Source organism: Magnolia sinica, chromosome 17, assembly GCF_029962835.1.
Source record: "Magnolia sinica isolate HGM2019 chromosome 17, MsV1, whole genome shotgun sequence".
Classification (NCBI taxonomy): domain Eukaryota; kingdom Viridiplantae; phylum Streptophyta; class Magnoliopsida; order Magnoliales; family Magnoliaceae; genus Magnolia; species Magnolia sinica.
In genome coordinates, this window is record NC_080589.1 from 6,208,103 (window position 1) to 6,235,557 (window position 27,455).

The 27,455-nt window shown below is 43.0% G+C and overlaps 1 protein-coding gene and 1 non-coding gene across 4 annotated transcripts; one reads left to right on the forward strand and one right to left on the reverse strand.

The window, feature by feature from the left end:
• Positions 1-17,423: 17,423 nt before the first annotated feature.
• On the forward strand, positions 17,424-17,495 carry TRNAH-GUG (transfer RNA histidin (anticodon GUG)). The gene has a single exon. It is a non-coding gene; the product is annotated as a tRNA-His (tRNA).
• Positions 17,496-20,782: 3,287 nt separating this feature from the next.
• LOC131230829 (uncharacterized) lies at positions 20,783-27,132 on the reverse strand. 3 transcript variants are annotated; one of them, XM_058226834.1, is made up of 5 exons: positions 26,860-27,132; positions 24,108-24,166; positions 23,707-23,881; positions 22,513-22,628; positions 20,783-21,511 (listed from the first exon to the last, which is right to left on the reverse strand). In XM_058226834.1, exons 3-5 carry the CDS (start codon positions 23,809-23,811, stop codon positions 21,181-21,183), a joined length of 552 nt encoding a protein of 183 aa, XP_058082817.1. In that variant the 5' UTR covers positions 23,812-23,881; positions 24,108-24,166; positions 26,860-27,132; the 3' UTR covers positions 20,783-21,180. The 3 variants fall into 3 exon arrangements, with proteins under 3 accessions (XP_058082817.1, XP_058082816.1, XP_058082818.1); XM_058226833.1 differs by lacking the exon at positions 24,108-24,166 and having other exon boundaries at positions 26,860-27,130; XM_058226835.1 differs by lacking the exons at positions 24,108-24,166; positions 26,860-27,132 and adding an exon at positions 23,305-23,385 and having other exon boundaries at positions 23,707-23,840.
• Between the last annotated feature and the right edge of the window lie 323 nt (positions 27,133-27,455).

The following is a 27,455-nucleotide window of genomic DNA, read 5'->3' on the forward strand; positions in this document are numbered from 1 at the left end:
TTGTTGCGAATGAGTCAGCTTACCACTATAGTGTAGTCACGCTATTTTGGAGAGGAGAGTAATATAAGAGAGCCTTCAAGGTAAGCGAATTTGTTATACTAGGACTGAAGAATGAGGTTTATTTGGTTAGTTACAAATGAGGACCTGTATTCCTTATGTAGACCTAAGATCCTTTTAGCTACCTTACATGGATAGTTAAGATAAGGCTTACGATATCATCCCGCGGCTTTTCTAGGGTCACCATCCCTTCTAAACCCTAGAGAGAAATCTCCCATTCTAGATCTACTCCAAAAACCCATCTTAAACCCCCTTCACAAATCCAACACTAAACCCATTTCGTTTTTCCAAAACATTTTCATCAACAATCCATTTCCTTGCCAAGGGAAGTGGCATTCCTAGCAACTGTTGCCTCCTTCTCCATTCTGTGATTCTTTTCCTCATGGAAAAAAAAAGCACCCCCACCCTCATCCGACCCAGAAGATTAGAAGCTTAACACACGGATAATTAGTAGTTTGTTTTGAGTCAGTTAGGACTATTTCCATGTGTTGAAAGATAATTAGAACTTTTGCTTGACTAGGTTATATTTCCCTTACATTTGGAATATCTATGCTGAAATCCATATTGTAGGATGTAACTGGCCATACTAATGACACTTTGAATCCAATATGTATGTATGGATTGCCTTGAAATTTTCTTGTTGCCTTGTGAATGCTTGTATGTATGATTGCCTTACTACGTCCTTGTTAATGTTATTAGCACTTCAAACCACCAGAATACTTTAAAATTTTCAACTATTCCTTTATTCTTGAAATTTATGAAACTAAAGTATAGTCTGCTCTTAACCCACTAGACATGGGATCGAAATGGTGATATACATATAAGAATTTATACTATTAGAAACTTTTTTAAGATAATCATTTGACCATATGCACTGTGGGAGATTTAGATCACTAAGTTAGACAAGAATTAAAATGAGAACTCTCTCGGACCAAGACCCAAAGGACAACCTTATAAATAAAAGATTTAAACATTCCAATAATAGCCGTTTCCTAAACATTTAGATTGATTGGACTGCGAAATTACGGAAGTATACGCCTGCGAACCATTCGCGGCTTGACTCAATTCTCAATCCTGGGCGACTACTAATGGACTTACTGCTTTGGCCGAGCAAAAGACCAGGATCCACCAGGACGAAGAAGGGATACAATGAGCCTTCTACCCTGATCAGGTAGATGATCGACGTATCGAGTTCAAGCCTACTACAACCATCTCTCCGTATTGGTCTACCATTGAATACAAATATTTTTACTCTAGATAGAGGAAAACCGTCGCCAAGAATCTAAATCTTTATAAATAAATTTTAGTAAACCATCAGGGTGAAAAAAAAAAAGTTTTAAGGGGGGTAGAGCAAAATGAGCCAGCCTAGCATGGATAGTATACACCCTACCATGCATATACACTTGAAATCAACAAACCTGGGCAAATGAAATAATGAAGCCTTTACTTACTACCCTTAGGCAATTTCGGGGATGAAATTATTTTTAAGGGGGGTAGATTGTAACATCCTCGATTTTCACTGTTTTGAATTTTCAAAAATTCTTGAATTTTTTTTATTTTATTTAATTAACTTATAACATCACTTGATGATCATTGGCACTCAATGATAGTTTATACAAGAGTGTACCAGTAAAGAACCGCACTAGTCCGATTAATCAGCCGTAGAAAGCCGATGAATCCACCCAATCACTTGAACATCAGGTGTAGTGTAACGTCCCACCCAACTAGAACAGTGTCCTGGGGCGTCCACGTAAGATTTGCCACAGGACTGTTCATTTAAGTCACTCATAGTGAGGTATCACAAATAAATTAGACTAAGATTAGCCCAACTGAATAGACCAGACGGGCCTTGATAGAACCTGGTGCGGGCCTCCAAGCCAGATAGCCGTTTACACTTAACGACAGCCCGTGCGGGCTATACCGCGACACGGGAAGGTCAGAAAATTATAAAAATTCAAGGGAGCATAGATCTCACTGGGCTCGGGGACCATCGCGGACCACGGACCCAGTGGACACCTAGAAGTGTAATCTGGCACTTACCAGATGCGCCCCACCAATGCCAAAATTGGAATCTGGCACGTGTAAATAAAACTGAAATGTAAGACATTTCAGCCATCAGATTTCTTCATAATTTACGATGAGGGTCTAATGTATTTTTCTACACTCGCCCACAAAATCTGGGTCCCGATCGTGGCACGGTGACCGTTGATCGCAAATCGGACCGTTGCGGTAAAACCCTGCATCCGTTTGCCCCCAAATTTTGCATGGCCCTTCATCGGGCCATGGAGCACCTATCCTATTAGTTTCATGACCAGAGGGCCACCAGAACTGTCCTGATTTTCCAAACAAGCTCTAGACCGCTCGTTAGTGGACCACTAGTTCCAAAACTATAGAATAATGTCCGTCTCATTGGGCTTGACGTCCATCGCGGGAATCGGACCTGGGTACAATCCAGAACCGGTCAACTTGAGCTGAAGGACGAGTGCATGAGAAGTGCAAATACCCTAAAGGAAGGAGTTGGAACTTAAGTGAATTGAGTCGTCTATTCTTATGCAAAGTTGAGGATTTCGGACCGTCGGTTTGCGACCAAACTTTACCCATGGAGTAAGGATATTTCCCTTTTCATATCCGTATAGCCGCGGCCCTGATCGACTATCGGTGACCGTTGAACAGACTTCTTATCATATCTGTCGATCGGCGCATCCAAATGGCGGGCCGATCATATTCATACGTAGATCATCATTAGGGCTAGCTATCCTACGGTGTATATTGACTTGTACACCCCATAGAGGACCCTAGAGGCTAGAAAGACCCTCTCATAGGTCTAGGATAGTGAAAACTCATCCCTTAGGGCCATTTACACCAAACCTGAGACTATATAAAGGCCTCATTTGGGGCACCCCTCTCCCCACACGAATTTGCCCTAGAGAAGGAAGGAGAGAAGAGAGAAAAGGGAGAAGAGAAAGAGGAGAAAGGAGGAGAAAGAGGGAGGAAGAAGAAAGGAAAAGAGTATGTGGTAGGAGGTGGGGCCCAAGGAAGCTCAAACTTGCAAACTCTCTACCCATTCTCCAAGGAAACCTCCACCAAACCCACCCATGCCAAGAAGAGGAGGTAAGAATGGTATATTTCCCTTCAATAGAGCAACTTAGTGTAGATTTATAGGCATTAATGTTGTCTTCTTGATTTTAATTTAGGAAATGGTGGTTTTACCTAAATCCCCAAACCCTAAGATCTCAAAGAATGAAAATCTCCTCTTAAGGTGCGGACTATTACTCTTAGGTGACCTAGCACCAGTTTTAATACGAGATTAATGATTTTGATTGCTTGGATGTTATTTTTGAAAGCCTAGAAAATTCTAGGAATTGTATGTTGGTTGATATGATATGGATTTATATGTTTTGACTCTCTCTGTCATGATGTCATTTATGTTTCTCACATGATTTGATGCATGGATGATCATATGCTCATGCCGTGTTGATTTTTATACGTTGTTGCTTCATATTTCGTATGATTTCATTACTCTTGTGTGTATGATTTCTCAACATGGAGGAAGTGTTAACTTCCTCAATAACCCACACCACACACATACACTTTTTTATAATATTAATGATTTTGCTTGTAGAAAAATTTGAATTGTATGTTGAGCAATATGAGATCAAGGTGTTGAATATGTTTGATGTTACATTGGTAGTTAGCATGTTATAAGTCACTATTCCTACCCTTGGGTTGGTCAGGAACATGAGGAGAGCGAATGTGGTTCCGTTGGTAGGACCACCTTGAGGCTAAACTCATGGGTTTGGACGAGTACGTGTGGGTGGCAGTAGTTAGGCTACATGGGTTGCTTGTACCCGATGTCGTTCCTCCACATACTTGCCTGAGCTCGTGCGGTTCAGTCCACTGGTTGACCCACCTAGTTTGTTAACCTTGTTTGCTCACACATGTATGAAAACTGGAACACCCCACCACCGTTGTAGCCCATCGATACCGGATAGAATATTGATCCACAGTCTCGTGAGCCGGGCATGGTGGAATGGGACACTATGTCCGAGCTGTCGGCCTACGCTGGGGTGACGCGCCTCCCCGTAGTGACCGCGAGCGACCCCACATTCAGCACCCCCCATGTGCTTGAAGTCGGGGATGGGAAAAACCCGACGGGGTCAAGGATCGCGGGGTCTCGGCCTCACACATTGGGGGGTCTTGGCCTCGTAACTAGTTCAGTGCATTTGATACGTGGGGTGTATCAGATTCCCAAATCTGCTGGATGAATGGACTTAACTAAGAACCTGGTTAACATCATCATTACATGGCATTAGCTAGGTTGGCGACTTGGCAGTCGAGGTCGCACTGAGGGAGTGTTGCATTGGCGATCGTTAGATGTTGTCGCACGAGGGAGCGTTGTGGTGAGGGCATACATCATATCATCCTGCATCCATGCACATTAACAAGACTAGATAGATGTTTATGATTGATTACTTTTCATTAAATTCTTATTATAATTGATGCTTGTTGCGACTTAAGGCTAATAGCACCCACTGAGTTGATCACTCACTCCCACTCTGGGACGGTGTTTTAAAACACCAACCAGACCCGTTCATAGATGCAGATAATACAGATCTCATGGAGCCTGGTGATGCGAACCTCGAGGAGGAGAACGAGTTCCCTTACTTCCAGTTGATGAGCAGGACCCCGTCGGATCAGTAGATGGGTCGTTGGATCACTGCGTAGAGGGCTCAGCTTTATTCCTTTTTGATATATTATTCTTTTGTGGTTTTGTTGGGTGACACCATGTGTGACCCTTTTTATTTTTCTTGGTCATGTATATGTGTGTACATATATATGTATGCTAGTTCTCCTTCATTTCAGTCGGCAGGTGCATTTGTGCTTCATGTTCCAGGAACTCCAGGCTGCGCATTTAAACATAGATTAATCGCATATTAATGAAAATCGATTACAAGCGACCCCGGGAACTCGAGAGTCGAGCGTATGCACGACCCCCGATTTTCAGGGTGTTACACGTTCCCAAGACGCCTCACCTCTGACCCCATTGCACATTTACTAAGGGAATGACCTTGGCCCTGAGGACCTACTCCTTCTGATCAAGAATACAAATCGGCTTCTTAATGTAGGAAGCATTCTCACGGACCTCAAGTGGCTGCCAATCAATCACAGGAATAGTGTCCAACCCACATTTTCGCAATATAAAAATATGGAACATGTCGTGGATCGCAGACAACTCAGGGGGTAAGGTAAGCCTATAGGCCACAGCGCCCACGCGCTCGGTAAACTCAAAAGGTCCAATAAATCTCGGGCGAGCTTGCCCTTCACACCAAAGTGAAGCACGCCCTTCATAGGCGAGACCTTGAGATATACCATGTTCCCGATTACAAACTCGAGGGGTCGACGCTGATAATCAGTAAAACTCTTCTGCCCGCTCTGAGCTGTGCGCATCCTCTGCCTGATAACATCAATAACCTCCGACGTCTGCTGCACAAGCTCGGGACCTAAGAGACGACGCTCTCCAACCTCGGTTCAACAACTAGGAGATCTGCACGGTCTGCCATAAAGTGCCTCAAAAGGAGCCATGTCAATAGTCGCCTGATAACTGTTGTTGTATGCAAACTCAGCGAGGCGCATATGCTCCTCCGAACTGCCCGCAAAGTCGATCACATAAGCCATGAGCATATCCTCAAGGACCTAGTTGACCCTTTCGGTCTGCCCATCCATTTGCGGATGATAAGCGGTGCTGAGATGCAAAGTGACCCCCAACGCCTGCTGGAAACTCCTCCAAAAATGAGACGTAAACCTGGAGTCTCGGTCTGAAACGATCGAAACTGGGACGTCGTGCAGTCTCACAATCTCTTCAATGAACACCTTTGCAAGCCGATCCATCGACCAGGAAGCACGTACTGCAATGAAATGAGCCGACTTTGTCAGACGATCGATGATAACCCAGATGGTATCGTGACCGCGTTGAGTCCTCGGCAAACCTGCGTTGAAGTCCATTGATACGTGCTCCCACTTCCACTCTAGAACGCTCAACGGCTGCAAGAGACCAGGGGATCTCTAATGATCGGCCTTGACACGCTGGCATGTATCACACTCAGCCACAAAACTCGCAATCTGGCGCTTCATCCCCTGTCAGAAGTACTGTCTCCTCATGTCATGATACATCTTCGTGGAGCCCGGATGGATAGTAAGTCTCGATCGATGTGCCTTGGTCATCAGATCACGACGTAACTCTGACACGTCCGGGACACACAATCGGCCTCTAAAGCATAATCCACCATCGGAACCAATCCGCCAATCTGACTGCTCCACGGAGGCGGCCTCTGCTCGGTACTCATGAAGTGACTCGTCCGTCTTCTGAGCTTCGATCACCCTAGCCACTAAAGAGGGTTGAATCGATAAGCTCGAAAGCTGAATAATGGAAGACTGCAGGGCAAACTCAAATTCATACTCTGAAACATCCTCGAGCATCTGCCACTGTCGCACCATCATCTGTGCCACTAGGCCTCGTGGCTAACGACTGAGCGCGTCCGCCACCACATTTGCCTTGCCCGGGTGGTATTGAAGGTCAAAATCATAATCTTTCAGCAACTCCATCCATCGCCTCCGTCGCAGGTTCAACTTGGACTGCGAAAATAGATACTTCAAGCTCTTATGATCCGAGAAGAGCTCGAACCTGACCCCATATAGATAATGCCTCCACACCTTCAGTGTGAAGACAACTGCTGCAAGCTTCAAATTATGAGTAGGGTAGTTCAGCTCATGGACCTTGAGCTGGCGCGAGGCATACGCTACTGGCTTCCTGTGTTGCATCACCACAGTACCCAAGCCAACTCTAGAGGCATCTGTAAAAACAACATAACCCTCACTCTCATCAGGAAGGGTGAGGACAATAGCGGACGTGAGGTGGTTCTTCAACTCTGTAAATACCTTCTCACAAGCGTCACTCCATACGAACTCGACACCCTTCCGCGTCAACCGGGTCAGCGGTGCTGCAATACGGGAGAAACCCTCGATGAACCGCCGGTAATATCCCGTTACACCAAGAAAGCTGTGAATTTCGGACGCATTCATGGGTTGGTCCTACTGACGACTGCATCAACCTTCGAGGGGTCCACAGCGACACCCTCCCTTGTTACCACATGACCGAGGAACTTCATCTCCTCCTGCCAAAACTCACATTTCTCCAGCTTCGCATACAGCTGGTGGGCACAGAAGGTCTCAAGCACAATCCGCAGGTGCTCAGCATGGTCCTCTCGAGTCCTTAAATATATAAGAATATCGTCAATGAATACCACCACAAACTGATTGAGGAACGGCCGAAAAACCTCGTTCATCAGCTGCATGAATACGGCGGGCGCATTGGTCAGTCCAAACGACATGACCAGGAACTCGAAGTTACCATAACGTGTCCGGAAAGCCGTCTTCAGAATATCCTCCTCTCGAACCTGAATCTGATGGTAACCGAAACGCAAGTCTATCTTGAAAAAATAATGTGCACCCTGCAACTGGTCGAACAAATCTTCAATACGGGGAAGCGGGTATCGGTTCTTGATGGTGACTCTGTTGAGCTCACGATAGTCCACACAGAGTCGCAACGAACCATCCTTCTTCTTTACAAACAATACCGGGGCTCCCCAAGGCGAACTGCTGGGACGAATAAAACCTAACTCCCAGAGCTCATCTAACTACTCCTGCGGTTCCCTCAACTCTATCGGTGTCATCCAGTTGGGGGTCTTCGAGATAGGCGTGGTACCAGACACCAGATCAATTTGCATCTGACCTTGATCACGATCCCGAGTTTGGAGAGAATCCGTGGTTCGGATGGGCCACACCGTCAATCGACGTAGTGGTGTATTCCTTGTAGGTGTGAGCCTGGATGCATGCATAGACACATCAAAGTAATAACTATTTAGATTAAATCGTGGCCTTCACACGATGGACCGCTCGGATCACCCAAAAGGATGATGATGGTGGGCCACTACATCATCAGCGGACGCCCTGCTGCGAAGGAAACAGAGATTTTCCTTCTCTGTATAGGAAAGTCGGGCGGGTGCGGGTCAAAGTCGGTTTGACCCGACTTTGCGTTCAGTGCACCTCCAGTGCACGTGTGCTATGCACACTCATCCCATGTAAATGGGTCCCACCGTGATGTTTCGAGCAATCCACTCCATCCATCCATTCTTCCAGATAATTTAAAGGGTCGAGCCCAAGTTGGAAGCATATCCAGTGATCAAGTGGGCCCCGAATCAGAGATTTATGGCCTGATTTATCCGTTGGGCCACTTCCCTAGGGATCCAAAGGCTGAAATTTGAAGTGTACGGTTAATTTATGGTCTTCAAGCCATGTATAAAGTTTCAAGCCGAACAGATGATGAAAACCCAGTGATCTTGCATTCTGGCTGACTTTCAGGCCGCTTGAGCTTCAGTTTCTCGATTTTCGCGGATCCCTGGTATGTAATTCTGTCGATCTTGGTCCCCTGGAGTCCGTCTCTTGCCTTGGTGCATTCTGAATGTTAAATCCGTGCTTTTAGCATCCCGATCCAGTCCCAACTCGCAATTCCACCTTGCAACACAACCATGATTAAAATGGGCTATTAAACGGTACCATGTTCATAAATCCAGACAATAACTGGGTCTGATATGCAATATTTGACCCTCAACACCCACCTACAAAGTCTTCAAGTAAACACCTCCAAGATGGTTTTCAAGTTCCAAGGAAAGAGGTTTAATGGTCAAGATGCTAGACTAAGGGCTGGATTATGGGATAGAAGGGAAGATGAAAGGCTGAAAAAGGGGTGAAAAATTGCTGGAGAAGAAGAGAAGAGAGAGGGAGAGAGAGAGAGAGAGAGGGAGAGAGAAAATGAGAGGTAAAAAGAGAGAAAGGGGATTTCAAGGCAAGCAATCATCTCTCTCTTGCCTTGGATAGAGAAGAGCAATCATAGCAATAGGGAGTTAGAAGCAACGTTGTCAGGTTAGTAGGCTTTTTAGGTTAGTGGATGGTGTTTTGAGGATGGGTGGTGCAGGGATAGGGCCTAGGTAGTGTGTGTGTGTGTAGTGTGTGTTGGAGATAATGCCAAGAGATGGGACCTACCTAGAAATTCATGCACACCACCCCTAGGTGGGCCACATGATCATGATCAAGGGCTAAGAAAATGAAATGCATACAACTTATGATCTACATGCCAGATGGACGCATAAGACACGGTGTCTGAACCGCAGCGACGAAGCGGTCACAATAGCATAGGTCTCAACTCAATCCAAGTCGGGTCTTCATGACTGGACTTACAGATAGCCACAAACACTATCCAAGGGTCACGGGTCACCGGGACTCGACCGGTAGAATCGCGGGACCAAGGTGGACGGAATGCATACTTACACACACATGCACACATGCGAACTCGGGTCGGGTCTCACATAGGGGCCCATTATTCAATAATCCGGACCATCTATGTGTTGATTTTCAATGTCCCAAATATCTCCCAGATCTTAAGATCGCAAAAACCAATCCTCCATTTCTGTTTTTTTAAACTAATTAACCACCCTTCGTGGACTACAGATTGAAAGGTGAAGATTCTTTTATTAAGGATATTTGTGTGCCATATTTCATCCAATTCTAGAAGCAACAAGAAAATGGTCTAGATTGCCTGACTATGGCCCACCTGCATCTAGTTTATTCCTTTTTTTTATTCAAAAGAAGTTGTTTCCTCTACTTGTGGGCCAGCATGGGGTCAGCCCAAGCCTGGCCCACTTATTTTGAATGGCTAAAATTCAATCACAAGACAGCCCATTTATTCATGATTAAGCTCAAAATCAAGCTGGATCAGGCAAGGATAGAATCGGTCACAACTGACCTGGTTTGACACCATAAGTCACCTAGACGGCTAACCCTGACTCGGTCGAGTTGGGCTGAGACAGTGCTAGAATCAAGGTTCATAAAAAGTCAGCTAGAAATCTAGCAAGTCGAGTTGACTCAGTTCCGAGACAGTATGAGAGCTTTAGAACTATACCTAGAGGTGTACATGAACTGAGCTAGTTCAGTTATCTCGCTCGACTCGACTCGAAAAAGCTCAATTTGACTTGGTTCAAAGCTGAGTTTGAGCTGAGTCGAGCTGATTTTTTTAGCTTGAAAATGAGTTCGAGCTGGCCCCAGCTCGACTCAACTCGAATTGAACTCGGATCAAACCAGTTCGGTGACTCGCTTACTTTGATATTGATATTGCTCACCAAGTGTTTGATGAAATGACTCAAAGAAGAGTGGCTGGTGGCAAGGAAGGTATGTATATGAAACCAACACCCTTTTTTTCTTGATTTTTATGTTGCTTAATTAGAAGGTGTTTGATGAAATACCTATAATTCCATTGTTGTTGTCTCAAATGCATTGAGATTTTGAAGGTGCAATCCAGGTGTTTGTGAAAATGCTGTAATGGCAAACTTGGCTCGAATTCGGCTCGAACTAGCCCGAGCTACTGACTGAATCGAGCCAAGCTGGCCAGTCAAGCTCGAGGACCGAGCCAAGTCGAGTTCGAGCTAAGGTCAGCTAGTGGCCGAGCCGAGTTGAGCTGAGGCCAGCTCGACTCAGTTCGACTCGATGTACACCCCTAACTATACCTACATCACCCCTAACTATACCTACATCAAATAGGAATTATAAAATAAACCAACCAAACTTAGAATCGAACCAAATGTATATTTGGAGTTGGCCCACACAATACCCAAATCTTCATACCAACGGATGAGGTTTCTGGGTTGAAATCTAGACTCGATTATTAAACGGGTCGAGTTCGGAACTCCCTTTAGCTAATCAAAACCATTTGGTACCCCTAAATATGGATGGGGATTGTGTCTTGTCCTCACGAACCAGTCGGGGTAGGGGCTTTATGGGGCCTACTATGATGTATGTGTTTTGTTATGGGAAAATCTGAACCGAGCCCGACAGAGGTCAGCATAGGGAAACCGACGAGTATAACCTCGGAATGGTAGCAGTACGTTCGAACCGACCTGCCTCCAAGTTCTTTTGTAAGGCTTTCAAGTCAACCCAGAACCTGAAAGAAGTTATCACACACCCGAATAGATTGCCTCCGACCCTATCCTCCTTACCAAGTACGTCAGGGATCGACTCATTCGTGGGCTTAGATCGTCGAATAAGATCTGAACCTTGAGGTCTGCTCGGCTCGAATGAGAGCTTGGTCAACAATGACATTAAGGGGCCAAATCTAGTAACACACGACAAGATTAATGCCCGGCGCATGATCATAGCGTAACTGACTACATTACCAACTGCACTCATCTCACTTAGTAGCTGAAATCATGCAGAGAATGACGGGCATAGTTACCCCCATCGACGGGTATAAAAAGGGGAAGAATCCATTTGAGAAGGTACGTAAGATCTCGCAGCTTAAACCTACTCTACGCTACTTAGACCCAGTTTTCTAGCCTGACTTTGGCATCGGAGGGTCCCCTACTCTAGCCAGGGTCTCCTTTTGTAACATCCTTGATTTTCACTATTTTGGATTTCCAAAAATCCATCAATTTTTATTTTATTTAATTAACCTGAATATTACTTAATGACTATTAGCACTCAATGTCAGTTTATACAGGGTGTACCAGTGAAGAACCGCACAAGTCCGATTAATCATGTAACGTCCCGTCCAACCAGAACAGTGTACTGAGGCGTCCTCGTAGGATTTGCCGCTGGACCGTTCATTTAAACTACTCATGGTTTGGTGCCATAACTAAATTAAGTTAGGATTAGCCCATTAGAGTAGACCAGTCGGGTTGTGATTGGGCCAAGTGCGGGCCGTCAAGCCAAATGGCCATTTACACTTGGCAGCAGCCCGTGCAGGCTATACCGCGACATTGGAAGGTCAGAAAATTATAAAAATTGAGGGGAGCATAGATCTCAATGGGCTTGGGGACCATCGCGGACCACGGACCCAGTGGACACCTAGAAGTGTAATCTGGCACTGACTGAATGCACCCCACCAATGCCAGGACCGAAATCTGGCGCTTGCAAATGAAATCGAGATACAAGGCTATCCAACCATCAGATCTCTTCCACATTCACAGTGGAGGTCTAATAAATTTTTCTACGCCTGTCCACAAACTCTGGGACCCGATCGTGGAACGGTGACCGTTGATCGCAAATCGGATCCATGCGACCAAACCCCATATCCGATCGACCCCAAATTTTGCATGGCCCTTCAACGGGCCATGGAGCACCTATCCTATAAGTTTCATGGCAAGAGGGCCACCAGAAATGCCCCAATTTTCTAAACGAGATCTAGACCGCTCGTTGGTGGGCCACTGGTTCCAAAACTATAGAGTAATGTCCGTCTCATTGGGCTTGACGTCCATCGCGGGAATTACACCTGGGTACTGTCTAGAACCGCTCAACTTGAGCCGAAGGACGAGTGCATGAGAAGCGTAAATACCCTAAAGAAAGGAACTGGAACTTAAGTGAATTGAGTCATCCATTCTGATGCAAAGTTGAGAATTTCGGACCGTCGGTTTGTGACCAAACTTTACATGTGGAATAAGAATATTTCTCTGCTCATATCCGTATAGTCTTGGCCCCAATCGACCATCGGTGACCGTTGAAAAGACTTCTAATCGTATCTGTCGATCGGCGCATCCAAATGGCGGGCCGATCATGTTCATACGTAGATCATCATTAGGGCTAACTATCCTACGGTGTATATCATTATGTATACCCTATAGTGGGCCCTAGATCTTGAAAAGAGCCTCTCATAGGTTTAGTATAGTAAAAACCCAACACTTGGGGCCATTTCCACCAAATCTGGCATTATAAAAGGGCCTCATTTGGGCACTCTCTCTCCCCATACGATTTTGCCCTAGAGAAGGAAGGAGAGAAGAGAGAAAAAGGGAGAAGAGAAAGAGGAGAAAGAAGGAGAAAGAGAGAGGAAGAAGAGAGTGAAGGAGGGTGTTGTTGATGGTGGGGCCCAAGGAAGCTCAACCTTGCAACTCTCTACCCCTTCTCCAAGGAAATCCCTACACTACAACCACAAGAATCGTCCGTTGGTCATCTAGGTAAAACCCCTCACCCCTTTTTCTTGAAATCCATGTATTGAGAAGAGATTGGCATGGATTCTAACATACAAATGCTTGCTTTAGGGATTCCGGCCGTTCAACCCCAAAGAAATCCATCCTCCTAGGTCGTTTCCAAGTCTTCAACGATCCATAGGTGCGGACTATTACTCTTAGGTGACCTAGCACCAATTTTAATACGAGATTAATGATTTTGATTGCTTGGATGTTATTTTTTTAAAAGCCTAGGAATTGTATGTTGGTTGATATGATATGGATTTATATGTTTGACTCTCTCTGTCATGATGTCGTTTATGTTTCTCACATGATTTGATGTATGGATGATCATATGCTCATGCCGTGTTGATTTTTATACATTGTTGCTTCATATTTCGTATGATTTCATTACTCTTGTGTGTATGATTTCTCAACATGGAGGAAGTGTTAACTTCCTAAATAACCCACACCACACACATACACTTTATTTATAATATTAATGATTTTGCTTGTAGAAAAATTTGAATTGTATGTTGAGCAATATGAGATCAAGGTGTTGAATATGTTTGATGTTACATTGGTAGTTGGCATGTTATAAGTCACTATTCCTACCCTTGGGTTGGTCAGGAACATGAGGAGAGCGAAGGTGGTTCCGTTGGTAAGACCACCTTGAGGCTAAACCCATGGGTTTGGACAAGTACGTGTGGGCGGCAGTAGTTAGGCTACATGGGTCGCTTGTACCCGATGTCGTTCCGCCACATACTTGCCTGGGCTCGTGCGGTTTAGTCCACTGGCTGACCCACTTGGTTGTTAACCTTGTTTGCTCACATATGTATGGAAACTAGAACACCCTACCACCGTTGTAGCCCATCGATACCGGATAGAATATTGATCCACAGTCTCGTGAGCCGGGCATGGTGGAATGGGATATGGTGTCCGAGCTGTCGGCCTACGCTGGGGTGATGCGCCTCCCCGTAGTGACCGCGAGCGACCCCACATTTAGCACCCTCATGTGCTTGAAGTCGGGGATGGGGGAAACCCAACGGGGTCAAGGATCGCGGGGTCTCGGCCTCACACATTGGGGGTCTTGGCCTCGCAACTAGTTCAGGACATTTGATACGTGGGGTGTATCAGATTCTCAAATCTGCTGGATGAATGGACTTAACTAAGAACCCGGTTAACATCATCATTGCATGGCATTAACTAGGTTGGCGACTCGGCAGTCGAGGTCGCACTGAGGGAGTGTTGGCATTGGCGATCGTTAGATGGTGTCGCACGAGGGAGTGTTGTGGCGAGGGCATACATCATATCATCTTGCATGCATGCGCATTAACAAGACTAGATATATGTTTATGATTGATTGCTTTTCATTAAATTTTTATTATAATTGATGCTTGTTACAACTTAAGACTAATAGCACCCACTGAGTTGATCACTCACTCCCACTCTGGGACAGTGTTTTAAAACACCAACCAGACCCGTTTATAAATGCAGGTGATGCAGATTACGTGGAGCCTGGTGATGCAAGCCTCGAGGAGGAGGACGAGATCTCTTACTTCCAGATGACGAACGGGCCCTCATCGGACCTGTAGATGGCACGTTGGATCGCTGCGCAAAGGGCTCAGCTCTATTTTCTCTGGACATATTATTCTTTTGTGATTTTATTGGGTGACACCATGTGCGACCCTTTATTATTTTTTTCTTGGTCATGTATATGTGTGTGTATATATATACTAGTTCTCTTTCATTTCAGTCGACAGGTGCATTTGTGCTTCATGTTCCAGGAACTCTAGGCTGCGCATTTAAACCCGATTAAATGCATATTAAGGAAATCGATTATAAGTGACCCCGGGAACTCGGGTGTCGAGCGTATGCACGACCCCCAATTTTCAGGGTGTTACACCTTTGTCTTCCGTTTGTGCAGCAACCAGGGTTCGATCTGAGCACTTAGAGTTCGATGGAGGGTGATCCAGATTTTAGCATCAACATGTTTTATCCACTCTATCCATCTATTTTAACAAATGATTTTAAGGCATGAGCAAAAAAAGAGGTAGATCCAAGGCTCAAGTGGGGCCACGCCATAAGAAACAGTGAGGATTGAACCCCTACTGTTGAGTACTTCGTGGGGAACACGGAAGTTTTGGATCAAGCTGATATTTGTGTTTTCCCTTCATCCAGGTATGTGATGTTATGAACAGGTTGGATGGCAAATGAAAATCATGGTGAGGTTCCAACGATGATGTCATTATCACCCTTACGGGTAAAATAGTTCTAGTGAGGAGAATGAGGTCGGCTCGCGCATCTGTGCACGTCGCGCGGTCGGTTAGTACCAGTCACGACCAATGAGCTTCTTAACGACCCAAGAATGATAATCTATTGTTTTTTAGATCTGTCCACCCGGTGGCCCTATTCGCTAGGAAATGAAGTGCCTCCACCTTCTTTCGAAGAGCATGAGCATCGAGTTCTCCTACGGCCGTTCCCGATGTCCTACCCTGTATAATAAGATGAAGAGGATGATCATTCGAAATGTCGCTTGTTTCACCATGGAAGGGAGCTCGGTCTCAATACTCGGACATATGCAGGTCAGGTGATCAAACATAGTCGACCAAAGGGCTCAGCTCAAGAAGCTCTTCCTCAGGACGGCCGTGCAGATTAGCTCGACTGATCAGCCTCAACCTCTTACCATATATTCTCAGAGCTCGACCACAGCCCACTGGGGGGCCCAGATCGAACATCTCTTTCTCAGGACGACTGCATAGGTTAGCTTGGCTGGTCGGCCTTGGCCTTCGTTTCCCACCACCTGTTTTCAAATTTCAACTACTTATCTTATCTACACCGAAAATCTTGCAAAACGATTGAGAAACATATGTTGAATCTACGCCCATGACTGAGGGGCATTTCTACTTGCGTAATTGACTCCGTAAGGCTATAAATAAGACCTCCTCCAATGGCAAAAGATACACACAAATACGCACACATACACCAGTTTATGGACCAGTGAGTTCTTATCTCTTCTGGACCCAATTTTGCTTGATTCTAACTTAGGCATCGGAGGGTCCTCTACTATAATCAGGGTCTCCTTTGTCTTCTTCATGTCCAGGTCAATTCAGAGGTCCAATGAGGGTTGACCAGATTTCCACATTAACAATCACCACTGCTTCTTATGGTTTGGCCCACTTGAGCCTTGGATCTGCCTCCTTTTTCATCTCATACCTTAAAAATGATCTATTAAAATGGATGGATGGCTCGGATAAAACACATACATCATGATGGCCCCACGGAGCCCCTATCCTTAATATGGCCCCTTGAGTTGGTACTCCCAATTTTGAGGACTGAATAATAAATAGTTCTGATCCGAGCCGCATAACAGACCTGTTTACGAGCATTTTCACATGATGGTAGTGTACAGCGAAGTAACTTGGGTTCGGGTCAACCCGACCCGAGATCTAGTTTAGTCGGGTTGTTAAGTCCATGGGTTAGGTTCAGGTTGGAAATTTTCAACCCTATTTAAATCGGTCTGAGGAAATTAAGGTCTTGTTAAGCTGTATTGGGAAGAACCACATGTATTTCGATCAGGTCGGGTCAGGTCAGGTTGGGTCCAGTATAGAGGACTTGGGGTTGGGTTCAAGTTTCACTTGGGTTGACCCAAAACCTGAGCCAGACCACCTGAGTTACACCCCTAGTGGTGGATGATTTGGGTAGCACTATCATTAATCAGGTCTAAGTTGGGTCCTAGAGCATACGTACCTAGGCTAACTGGGGTCCAGTCCTTTCAGGTCAGATCTCATTCTTGAAGATTCAGACCCGATCGGGCTCCAGTACCCATTAAATTCAGGTCTATTAAGATAACTTAAATGGTAGGGGATACCTGATGGATGTATTAAATTGCATGAAGAGAAGTCTCTTTGACACGTTGTGGCTAAGGAAATGTATTTCCATTGCCAGAATAACCAATATATATTTAATACATACGATAGTACTACTAAAACTAAGTGGACCCGACTAAACCTGACTCAATTTTAATTAGGTCCAAGTTCATGGATCCAACCAAAACCCGACTTATGCTTAACCGGGTCTAGAAAGAAGAGAACATCTACGGCTGTTGATCCATAACCCATAAGTAAAATGACATGGTCCCATCTCCACCATTCATGGCACTTGACTGGTGATCTAAGCATTTTCGTCTTGTGGACCTCATCGCAGATGTTCAAAGGACACGAGTAGCTTCAAATTTCAATTAGATTATCATAACCATTAAAAAATGGTTTAAAATATCTCTGCTGTAATAAATTAAGAATGGAAAAAGCAGAACATGAAGTGGCTGTAGTTTAGTGGTAAGAATTCTACGTTGTGGCCGTAGAGACCTGGGCTCGAATCCCAGCAGCCACAAATATTTCTTTTTGTTTACCTTTCAGTTTTTCTGTGCCGTTGATTGCGATCTTGAAGATTTTCATGGTAGGCCTGATCAGCGATGTATCTTGAAGTCTAACTGTTCAACCTCGAAACTGTCTTTCTTCGCCTTAAAAACCACCGATCAGACGGTCAGCGCAAAGGGGGATTGAACATCTACCATTGAAACCCTTTTGGGGTCACAGAAGTTTTGGATCACTATAATATTTGTTTTTCCTCTTCATCCAGGTCTGTGTGACCTTATGAACAGATTGGATGGAAAATAAATGTTATGATAGGCCATTCGAATGTTTTAACGGTGAGAATCATTTTCCCCACTGCTATCGGTGGTGTGGTCCACTTGAGCTTTGGATATGACTCATTTTCAGGCTCCTGCACTAAAATGATCTATTCAAATGTATGAACGGTGTGGATATAATAAATACATCATTGTGGGGGCATGTAACTTTGATCTCCTTTGAACCGTTCATGCAACTCTGAGCTCGAGGGGCGCCAGCGATCGTCTTCACGTACCCACACCAGCCAATCCGCTTCCAAACAAATAGCCTTGAATTGGATCACCAACCATGCTCAAGAGAAACGTGATGTGCCCACCTAAGGGCCCGTTTGGATGGACACGGATTGCTTACTGACACTGTCGGTAGCCACTCACTACTAGATGGTGCTGCAGGCCCACCATGATGCATGTGTTTTATCCACGCCATCCATCTATTCATTTCTCCCGTTCATTTTAGGGCATGAGCCCAAAAATCAGGCGGATCCAAATCTCAGACCACACCACAGGAAACAGTGATGATTGAATGCCCCAAGAAGTTTTTCATGGCGGGCATTCAATCACCCGTGTCTTCCTGCAGTGTGGTCCACCTGAAATTTGGATCTGCCTTATGTTTTTTGTCATGCCCTAAAACGGTGTGGAAAAATGGATAGACCACGTAGAGAAAACACACATCTTTCTAGGGCCCACAGAGCACCCACCTTGCTTCTGGCAGTCTCAGTAAACAATCCGGGGGAGCTTCTAGAAAAGGAAGTTTCAAGCCTGCTTTTGTCAAGGTATTGGTTTTTGCCGAGTCAGTACCAATTTTGTCAAGTGGGAGATGAGATGGCGGTTTGCAAAGTGCATCCAAACGCACGAGATCATCTACCATTTGGATAAAACAATGTTTTGGCCTCTAAAAAATTTCCGGAGGGTGCATCCAAACGGGCCTTAAATGGTTTCTGCATCAGCTGACCCATTAGTTGGAGGCCACCCAAATCAGGGCAGATCTCATCTCACTTGCGATCTTCAGACGGAAAAATAAGGAAAATGTCAGCAGCTCCCACACCCTCCAAATAGGATTTGCCACACTAATGGCGTGTTTGGCCGGATGGATCCCATGGGATTAGGAGGGATGGGATGGTAAAATCCCGGGATATGCCAAACGAGCCAAACAGACCCAATGAACTTGTCCCGGGATATAGCAAACCCATGGATCTTAAACCAATCCACTGACATCACCATCATTACCTTAAAATTGATCCCATCCCTCCTAATCCCATTCAATCGTGCCTGGGGCGTGTTTGGTTGGACGGATTGGAAGGGATTGGAAAGTAAAATCCCGGGATATGCTGGGCATGCCAAACAAACTCGGTGAACTTGTCCCGGGATATAGCAATCCCATGGATCTTAAACCAATCCACTGACACCACCATCATTACCTTAAAATCCATCCCATCCCTCCTAATCCCATGGGATCCGTCCGGCCAAACAGGCCCTAAAGAGGTGAGGAAAACACCGCTATAATAAGGTTATCTTACAAAATCCAATCCATGCAGAAATAGGCATCCTTCACTCGTAAGGTTGGATGCTGGGCAAGATCACAGGCATAGTTCTAAAACTCAGCGGATCAACTCAACTCAAAGCTCAGCTGAGTCCACTCATGGGAATTCGCTAACAGGGATGACTCCGCCAGGGCTCGACAGGACTCATCTACCAAAGCAATAGCTCACTTCCAGCGCATCATACAATGAGGCTGTGAGCTTCTTTGGTTATTTTAGTTGTGATCCTATCAAATTTAAATGAATTAAATACTATTAAATTTAATTATTAAAATCATCGTCAACATATAAGCCTCATCCTAATTAATTAGGTTGGCTACATTAATCATGTCCTGCCCTTGTACTCTTATCAAGGGCTAGACTACCTGTTACATCATAAGTTATCATGTCTTTTCTTACTATCTCCACCCACCTTCTTTTGTGCCTTCCCCTTGTTCTTTTAGAGCCTTCAACTTGGTCTCTGTAGTGCATGACCAAACCATCTAAGTCTACTTTCCCTCATCTTACCTATTGGAACTATTCCTAGGTTCTCTCAAATGCATCCTTTTCTAATTCTATTTTTCTCGTCTTGCCACTCATCCATGTCAACATCTTTATTTGGGTACACTCATCTATAAACATGTTCTTTAATTGCCACTCATCCATGTCAACATCTTTATTTGGGTACACTCATCTATAAACATGTTCTTTAATTGCCCAACATTCTACGTCTTATGGCTATCCTATAAAATTTCACTTTAGCTTGCATGGTACATGAGGCACATCTACATTTCTCTCACCTAGCTTCAATTCTATGGGCAACATCCTTTCCATCTTACTCTCATGAATATTGATTGACCCAAGGTATCAAAAGTGGTCATTTTCCAAAACCTCTTGGCTAGCAATCTTAACAAATTCCTCGTTTTCATTCTTACTATTACTAAAAATCGCATTCCATATACTCTGTTTTAGGCTAACTAATTTTATATCCTATATATTCTAAAGCATCCTTCCATAAATCTAACTTTGTATTTACGCTCTCTCCCTCGTCTTGTTAATCAAAACCATGTCATATGCAAACAACACACACCATGCCTTGTTAACTCGTCCATAACCAACGCAAAAAAGTGTGAGCTCAACAACAACCCCTTATACAAGCCTACAGTAATTGGGAACTCACTTGTCTCCTCACTAGTGGTCCTCACATTTTGTCACTGCTCCTTTAATCATGTCAATATATCCTCTTAAGGCTCTCTTTCCCAACACATACCATATTAGCTCTCTAGCGACCTTATCATATGCTTTCTTTAAGTCAATAAAGACCATGTGGAGATCCTTCCTCCTTTACCTATATTTTGAGCCAAATCAATTAAAGAAACATAATGAAAAGTAACCGTTGAATTGGAGTTTCATTTCCTTTTAATCCAACTTGAAAGTAACATAATTGCATATTGGAGTTGAGTCACTCAATATGAATGCTAAGGTGATTGCAATTTTATTATTCCACTTCATTAAACTCATTCTTGCAATTTAATACAATTGTGCATCCAAACGCAAATAATCTCAGCCATTTCTTGCCCCACCCAGAATAAGATGCCCAATACAGTCTACTTTATCTATCACCATGCCATTTCGACCTGAGAATGACACACTAGTTAAACTTGGTCGAAACAATCAGTTCCTTCAATGAAATATATACAGCTCTACTACGATACATACTAGCTCAATCAGCTCCAACATTTTGTGTTTTAAAATTCACTACTTCATGGGTTATAGGAGACTTTCTAATGTCCCACCAATTAGAAGTTTAGAACAGAAAACTTTTCATTGATCTTCAGCTAATGAAAACCCACAAATCAGAACCATAGATTTATGTGTTTTGATTGGATGTAGTAGCCGTACCAGAATCTTCCGGTGCAGCGGGAGCATCACTGCATCCATTTGCAGCTTCCACTGCTCCTTGTGTGCGCATCTCGCTGTAGGTCCTCTTCTTGGATGAAGAATCCAAATTCTCCTTCTCTTTCTCTGTCTCTTTCACTGGCTGTTGTGCATCACCATTTGAAGAAGGAAGCAAGGGGGGCTCCAGACCACTCAATCTACAGTACACTTTCTCGACAGTTTCACTAATCTCCTTTCCCAAACCATTATCGTCTAGAATCAACTCCCAAACTGATTTGGAGGCCTTCTCAAGCACTGGAGTTCTGCACCACCAGAGCATGAAAAATGCCAATAAGAACTGCTGCAACCAAACAGTCATTTTGAAATGTCTAGACTGTGATTTTATCACAGGATAAGAATTTTATTACATGGTTTTTTTTATGAAGTGAACAGTGCATTTTTTAATAAAGGACCTATGGCACAGTCGATCTTTTCAAACAAATGTAGTCATCATCATCACCTAAGCCTTATCCCAATTAATTGGGGTCGGCTACATGAATCCTATTTCTGCCATTCCATTCTATCAAGGGCCAGAAACACCCTAGCGTAAGTTTGGAATGTCATATTGTTCAAATTCATGATGGAAGTTATGGTATACGTTTAACACCGGCTGCCAACCTGACACAACCCTCTTCCTTTATCCAGGTGGGGACCGGCAATGAGAGCACAAATTTCCCACAGGCGGCATGCAATAGACTATTACATAAGTTGATTACAATCAGGGGCTATTTAATAGTCTAATACGTATCTTGATATAATCAATGAGTTTTCCAAAACCAAATGAATTTTCAAATGATCTAGACGACGGTACTTGCATAAAATACAATGAAACTTATGAACTTTAAAAAAAAAAATGAAACCTTTCTTTTATTTTTTTCCTTTTCCTCTTTTTTTTTTTTTTACTTTCCTTTTTCTCTTAAAGTTAACTTACATATAATGAATGAGAGAATTGCCTGATTTTTTGAAAGAATCGATGATACAGATTTTTCAAAATAATAATAATAATAATAATAAATTGTGATTTTCAAATGATCAGGACGATCCTGTATCATTAATGAATGTAAAATGCTATCATTGCATGACCTGATTATTAATCTCATCTGAGAAATAGAATTCTCTTTCACTATGACAGAAGTTAGGCATATTCCTTCTGTAGAATTTACAAAACGATGAAACAATAAAAACTGGGGTCCAATAATCTACGTACTCATGATTCACATGTATGTAAGGACACAATTGTAGAAGTACTACTACCACAACTTACTCGAGTTCCCGGCGAAGTGCATCGAAAAGTTCCCTCTTAGTCTGTCTCTCTGCACCAGGAGTGTTAAGAACTTTACTCTGCTCCACCATTGTGATTGTGTTATTCTTCAACTCTTCCTGCACCCAAAAAAAAAAAAAAAAACCATCAAAACACACAGATTGCAGAATGATATGAGATCTTGCTTTGCACTACAAAAATGAAGTGGCTGTCTCTCTGCCTCACAAATTTTCGAGTCAGTCAAGGAAGGCTGTGGCAGTTCCAAGAGTGGTGTTTGCATGGGTAGGACTTTATTGACCACCTCAGGATGGTCTTGTGTGTTTTAAATGATAAGGGACTGAATTTTGCCACTGCCACGTTATAAAACGAATTTGAGATCCCTTCTAAGAAGTTCACTGTGCTGCTTGGAACACTACCCCTTGCATGATCTGGTTGTGGTCACCATAGAGATATGAATGGCAAGTGCTGTCAAATTTGGATTTCACCTTTTTGCTTCCAAATGGTATCTTTGAAAGAAGAGGAAATGAGGGCATAGTCAGATACTTGACCCTACTGATTTTATGGAAGGCATCTCTTACAAATGGCGGAAGGAACTTAACCACAATTTGGTTCAAAACAGACCAGTTTGGGGGATCAGATCTAATTGAAGTGTACCACCTGATCAACTTTAGAATTACATTATGAATAAATGTGCAAATCAGCACACAATCCGCTTTTCTTTTTCAATTCGTACAGGCAGGATAAATTAAGAGCAACAGTGCCGATGGTAATGCGCAAACCATCTTTCATACTTACTATGAAGGAATGAGCAGACATCCATCCACAATAATCTCTTTTAAACAGATAATGTCATTGGGCACAGGCTAAGCTTTCATACTGGCAATGAAAGCAGGGACCATGGAAAAAGTCAACCATCAATAGTCTTATTAGCAAATAAGGGTACGATTGCAAATTACCTTTTTCAATGAGCGAAAATTGCCACTGGCAGAAATGGCCATAGTGCTCAATACAGCAACTTTCCCCATAGAGCTCTCACTTGTCATTTTGAGCTGGTTTGATGGACTTTCATGGGTATTCCGGACTTCCAAACAAAAGCCTATTTCAAAGGATGTTGGCACTGCTAATATAGGGCATAAGACATTTGTATTATTTCCAAACTGGGTGAGAATAAAAAAGGCTTGGCATCGAGGTACTTACATTTGCTTTTAGCTGATTGATTATCTTCAATCTGATGGCATCAACGGTGCCATCATTCATTAGTGATTCTAGCACGTCTTCAGGTGTTACCACGGAAGAACCCATCAAACTCTATTCAACTTTTCCTAACTTCTTTACGTCAAAATATATGCGAAAAGCATGCTCAATACTTCACCTACAATGGGAATTGGTATGCAACAGATCAACAAAACGAATGGTCATTTTTCAAATAAGAAAAACCAGTACTCTACAAAATAATAATAATAATAATGGTGCATAACATTATAAAGAAGTGATGGCAGACATCTTGTGTGTGCATACAGTTCAAAATTTCAAAAAAACCAACTTGGATAGATGTTATGCATAATTGAATAATATGGTAAAAAACTAATTGCCCCTACCTTTCACAGGAGTTCCAGGATAAACATGTTTCTCCCCATTGAAATCAGTTAAAGTGAGTCTGCCAAGTGAATCAACTCAAAGGGTTACATGACTCGAAATGATAACCAAGTTGGGTTGGCTAGGAGAATTTCCAGTCAACTTGATGAGTTCTGTAACTATGGTGTAAACCAAATTTTATATATCAAACCCAGTCCAAGGAACATGATCATTAAATGGACAATTAGTAATATAGAGTTAAAACGACACAACAATCCACAGAGAGTTGCACAGAATCCAATGTTGGTCAATGCAATGGGAAAACATGAAGTAGAGACAGTGTACTAGCATGGAGAATGGAGACAATGACAATAGAGGTAAGAAGATATTGAGGAGAAATAATGGATAAAGTGAAATGATTCTTTATTATTATTGAGATAGGAAAGTTAAATCTCCGGCATACTGAATCGGCACCAATGTTGTCAAATTGCATATGCGATCGTATGCGACCAACATATGTGATTGCATATTGCTCTAGCCTTTTTTTTTTTTTTTTTTTTTTTTAAATTTAAATTTAACTCATTTGATATAAAAATTATATATATATATATATATATATATATATATATATATATATATATATATATATATATATATAAGGAAAAACTATGCATAATCATTGTTGTCAAATGCGATCACATATTCACATATTACGGATCGGATCACATATGCCTAATTGCTACAAGTGATTGGATTGGGTTCTTTTATCTATTTCATTGTAGTTTGTGTTTGAGACTATTAGTCATTAGACCATCTATAAATTAAGTTATATACTTAATCACTTACATTATATTTACATAAAATTAACAAAACAATCAACAAGTTACAATAAGAGAGAATTAATTATTAAAAACTTCGAACATTGAAATTTTATTGATAAATGATAACTTGATAACTTGAACAATTTACAACTTAAATTACAAATACAATTTACAATTAACAAAAAACAAGCATAACTTACAAAGTATGCCATCGCATATGGAGTATGCCATCACGTAGGGAGTATGCCATCACGTATGTGATCACATACTACTCACACAAAAAGGTATGCCATCGCATACTCTCCTAGATCGCATATGCCACGATCCTTCTGGGGAAAAAAATGGCATATGCGATTGCACATGATAGTAGTGATTGGCACAGAGTGTTCGTTGCCCAATTCCTGATGCGCAGTAAGTGGGCCGGTGGATCCATATCATCCTCATACTGGGCCCTATCAACGGATTGACCACTGGTTGAAAATCACATGGAACAGGCTCTCCCACCCATGAGAATGGTGGATTCTAACTGGAAAATAGAAATCATCATCATCATCTAAGCCTTATATCAACTAAGTGGACGACAGAAATAGAAATGGTTAATGGTCAACCTTCAACAGGAAAAACTGGTGTCTAGATTAAGCCACTTAGTGTCAATTTCAACTGCAGACTATCTACTGACAGGACCAATTAGATGGACAGTCCACCTATTGTGTGTCAGGGAATGCCTAGTTGATGCATTATGAGACCAAAGGTCACATCTTCAAACACCAGCACACCCTCATTGTCACGGACAGTACCATGGCTACTCACAGCGGTAGCCATCTGTATTCTACTCTCACCAGACGAACCGCTCCGTGTATCTACACATCATACCGAAGTTAAGTCATGCCAAACCATCCAGTGCACCGCACATGAATCTCAAATACAAAGGTTAAAATCGGCATATTGGGCATCATTGTCGTCCATGACTGATACCTAATACATATCAGAAGATATGCTAGTCCAATAAACCCACCACAAAATGCAACCAAACACATTAATAAGCTTCTGTAAATGCTTATCTCGCTCAAATATGTGATTTAAACAAGTGAATCTGGAATTACTGGTGCAACTCATTCGTCTCGTTGGGCACCAGAACAGAGTATCAGGTGATACATATCAGTTTCAGACGATACTGAAACTACTTAGGGCCCGTTTGGATACCACCAAATAAATTACTTTTTCTACTTAACAGCAGTAGATAAGTAACTTATTTGAGATAAGAAAGTTTGGTTTATGATCAATTATAAGTAGCTTTTTTATTTAAAGTTACTTAATCACTTCAGTTTAATGAGTGGAAATCAAGATAAGCTACTTAAGGCATAAGTAGCTTATCTTAAGTAACTTAAGATCCAAACGCCCCTTCAGAGTGTGGAACTCAGTCGATCTTTTCAGCTGCCCTTTTTTTTCATCCACGTATGACCCGCCCCCACCCGTGACTGGACTGAGTGGGGCGACACCAGGTGAACAAACCGGATCTAGCACACGCATGTGGCGCATGGCGAGGATCATACAATTTCTCTTCTTGCTTTAGGCATTTTGATTAATATTCCCAAGATTTTGAAACAGGAAATTCATGAAACAATATTATTGCAAGATTTTAAAATACTTGGCAGCTTCAAATTTCTCACTGTTTTATCGCGAAATTAACATGATTTTAATGAAACAAAAATTAAAAGTTTAGGTTGATTCATGTTGACCCATATTTTAAAATTTTGAAATTATTTATTATTACTGATAACTATCTTTAAAGGGTCGTTTGGATGCCTGTAATTACAGGTGGTGTTTGGGGATGAAATTCACCTGCTTGTAAGTCACAGGCAAAACTGTCAGGGAGCTTCATGGCAGGGGTGAGAAGTGACTTACAGGCCAACGTTCTAATTTTCAAAAAAGAGGGGAGGAGGAGGAAACGCACCTTTGTGCTTTCTTGAACTGTGACTGATCAAGGGTACGGCCCACCAGATGGACGGTGCAGAGAGAGATGTGCGTGGGTTTGGAGAATGAGAATCCCGCGATTTCAAGAGAAGGAGTAGGCTTTCTTGCGGGAAGGAACTAGGGTTTCTGAAGTACGAAGCCCGCTTCTTCTTCTTTTCTCCTTTCCTTTCCCGATCGAGAGGGTTTGAAAAGAAGGGATTTGCCTGCGAAGCGAGCAGATTAGGTGCGGCCACGGACTCACCCAGAAGCGGCTTGCGTCCTACCACTGCCCGCACAATAATCCGTCCGGGCAGGGCTCTGTGGGGCCCACCTTGACGTAAGGGTATTATCCACGCCGTTAATACCTTTTCTCAGATCATTTTACGGTATCCAAAAAAAAATGAGTCAGAAAAAAGGCTTAAGTGGACCACAAAATGGGGATTAAACACCCACCATTAAAAAACTTCTTGGAAGCTGCAGAAGTTTCGGATCATGCTGATATTTTTGTTCTCACTTCATCCAAGAATACATGACCTTATGAATAGGCTGGATGGTTAAAAAAACATCACGGTGGCCCCTAGAAAGGTTTCAATGGTT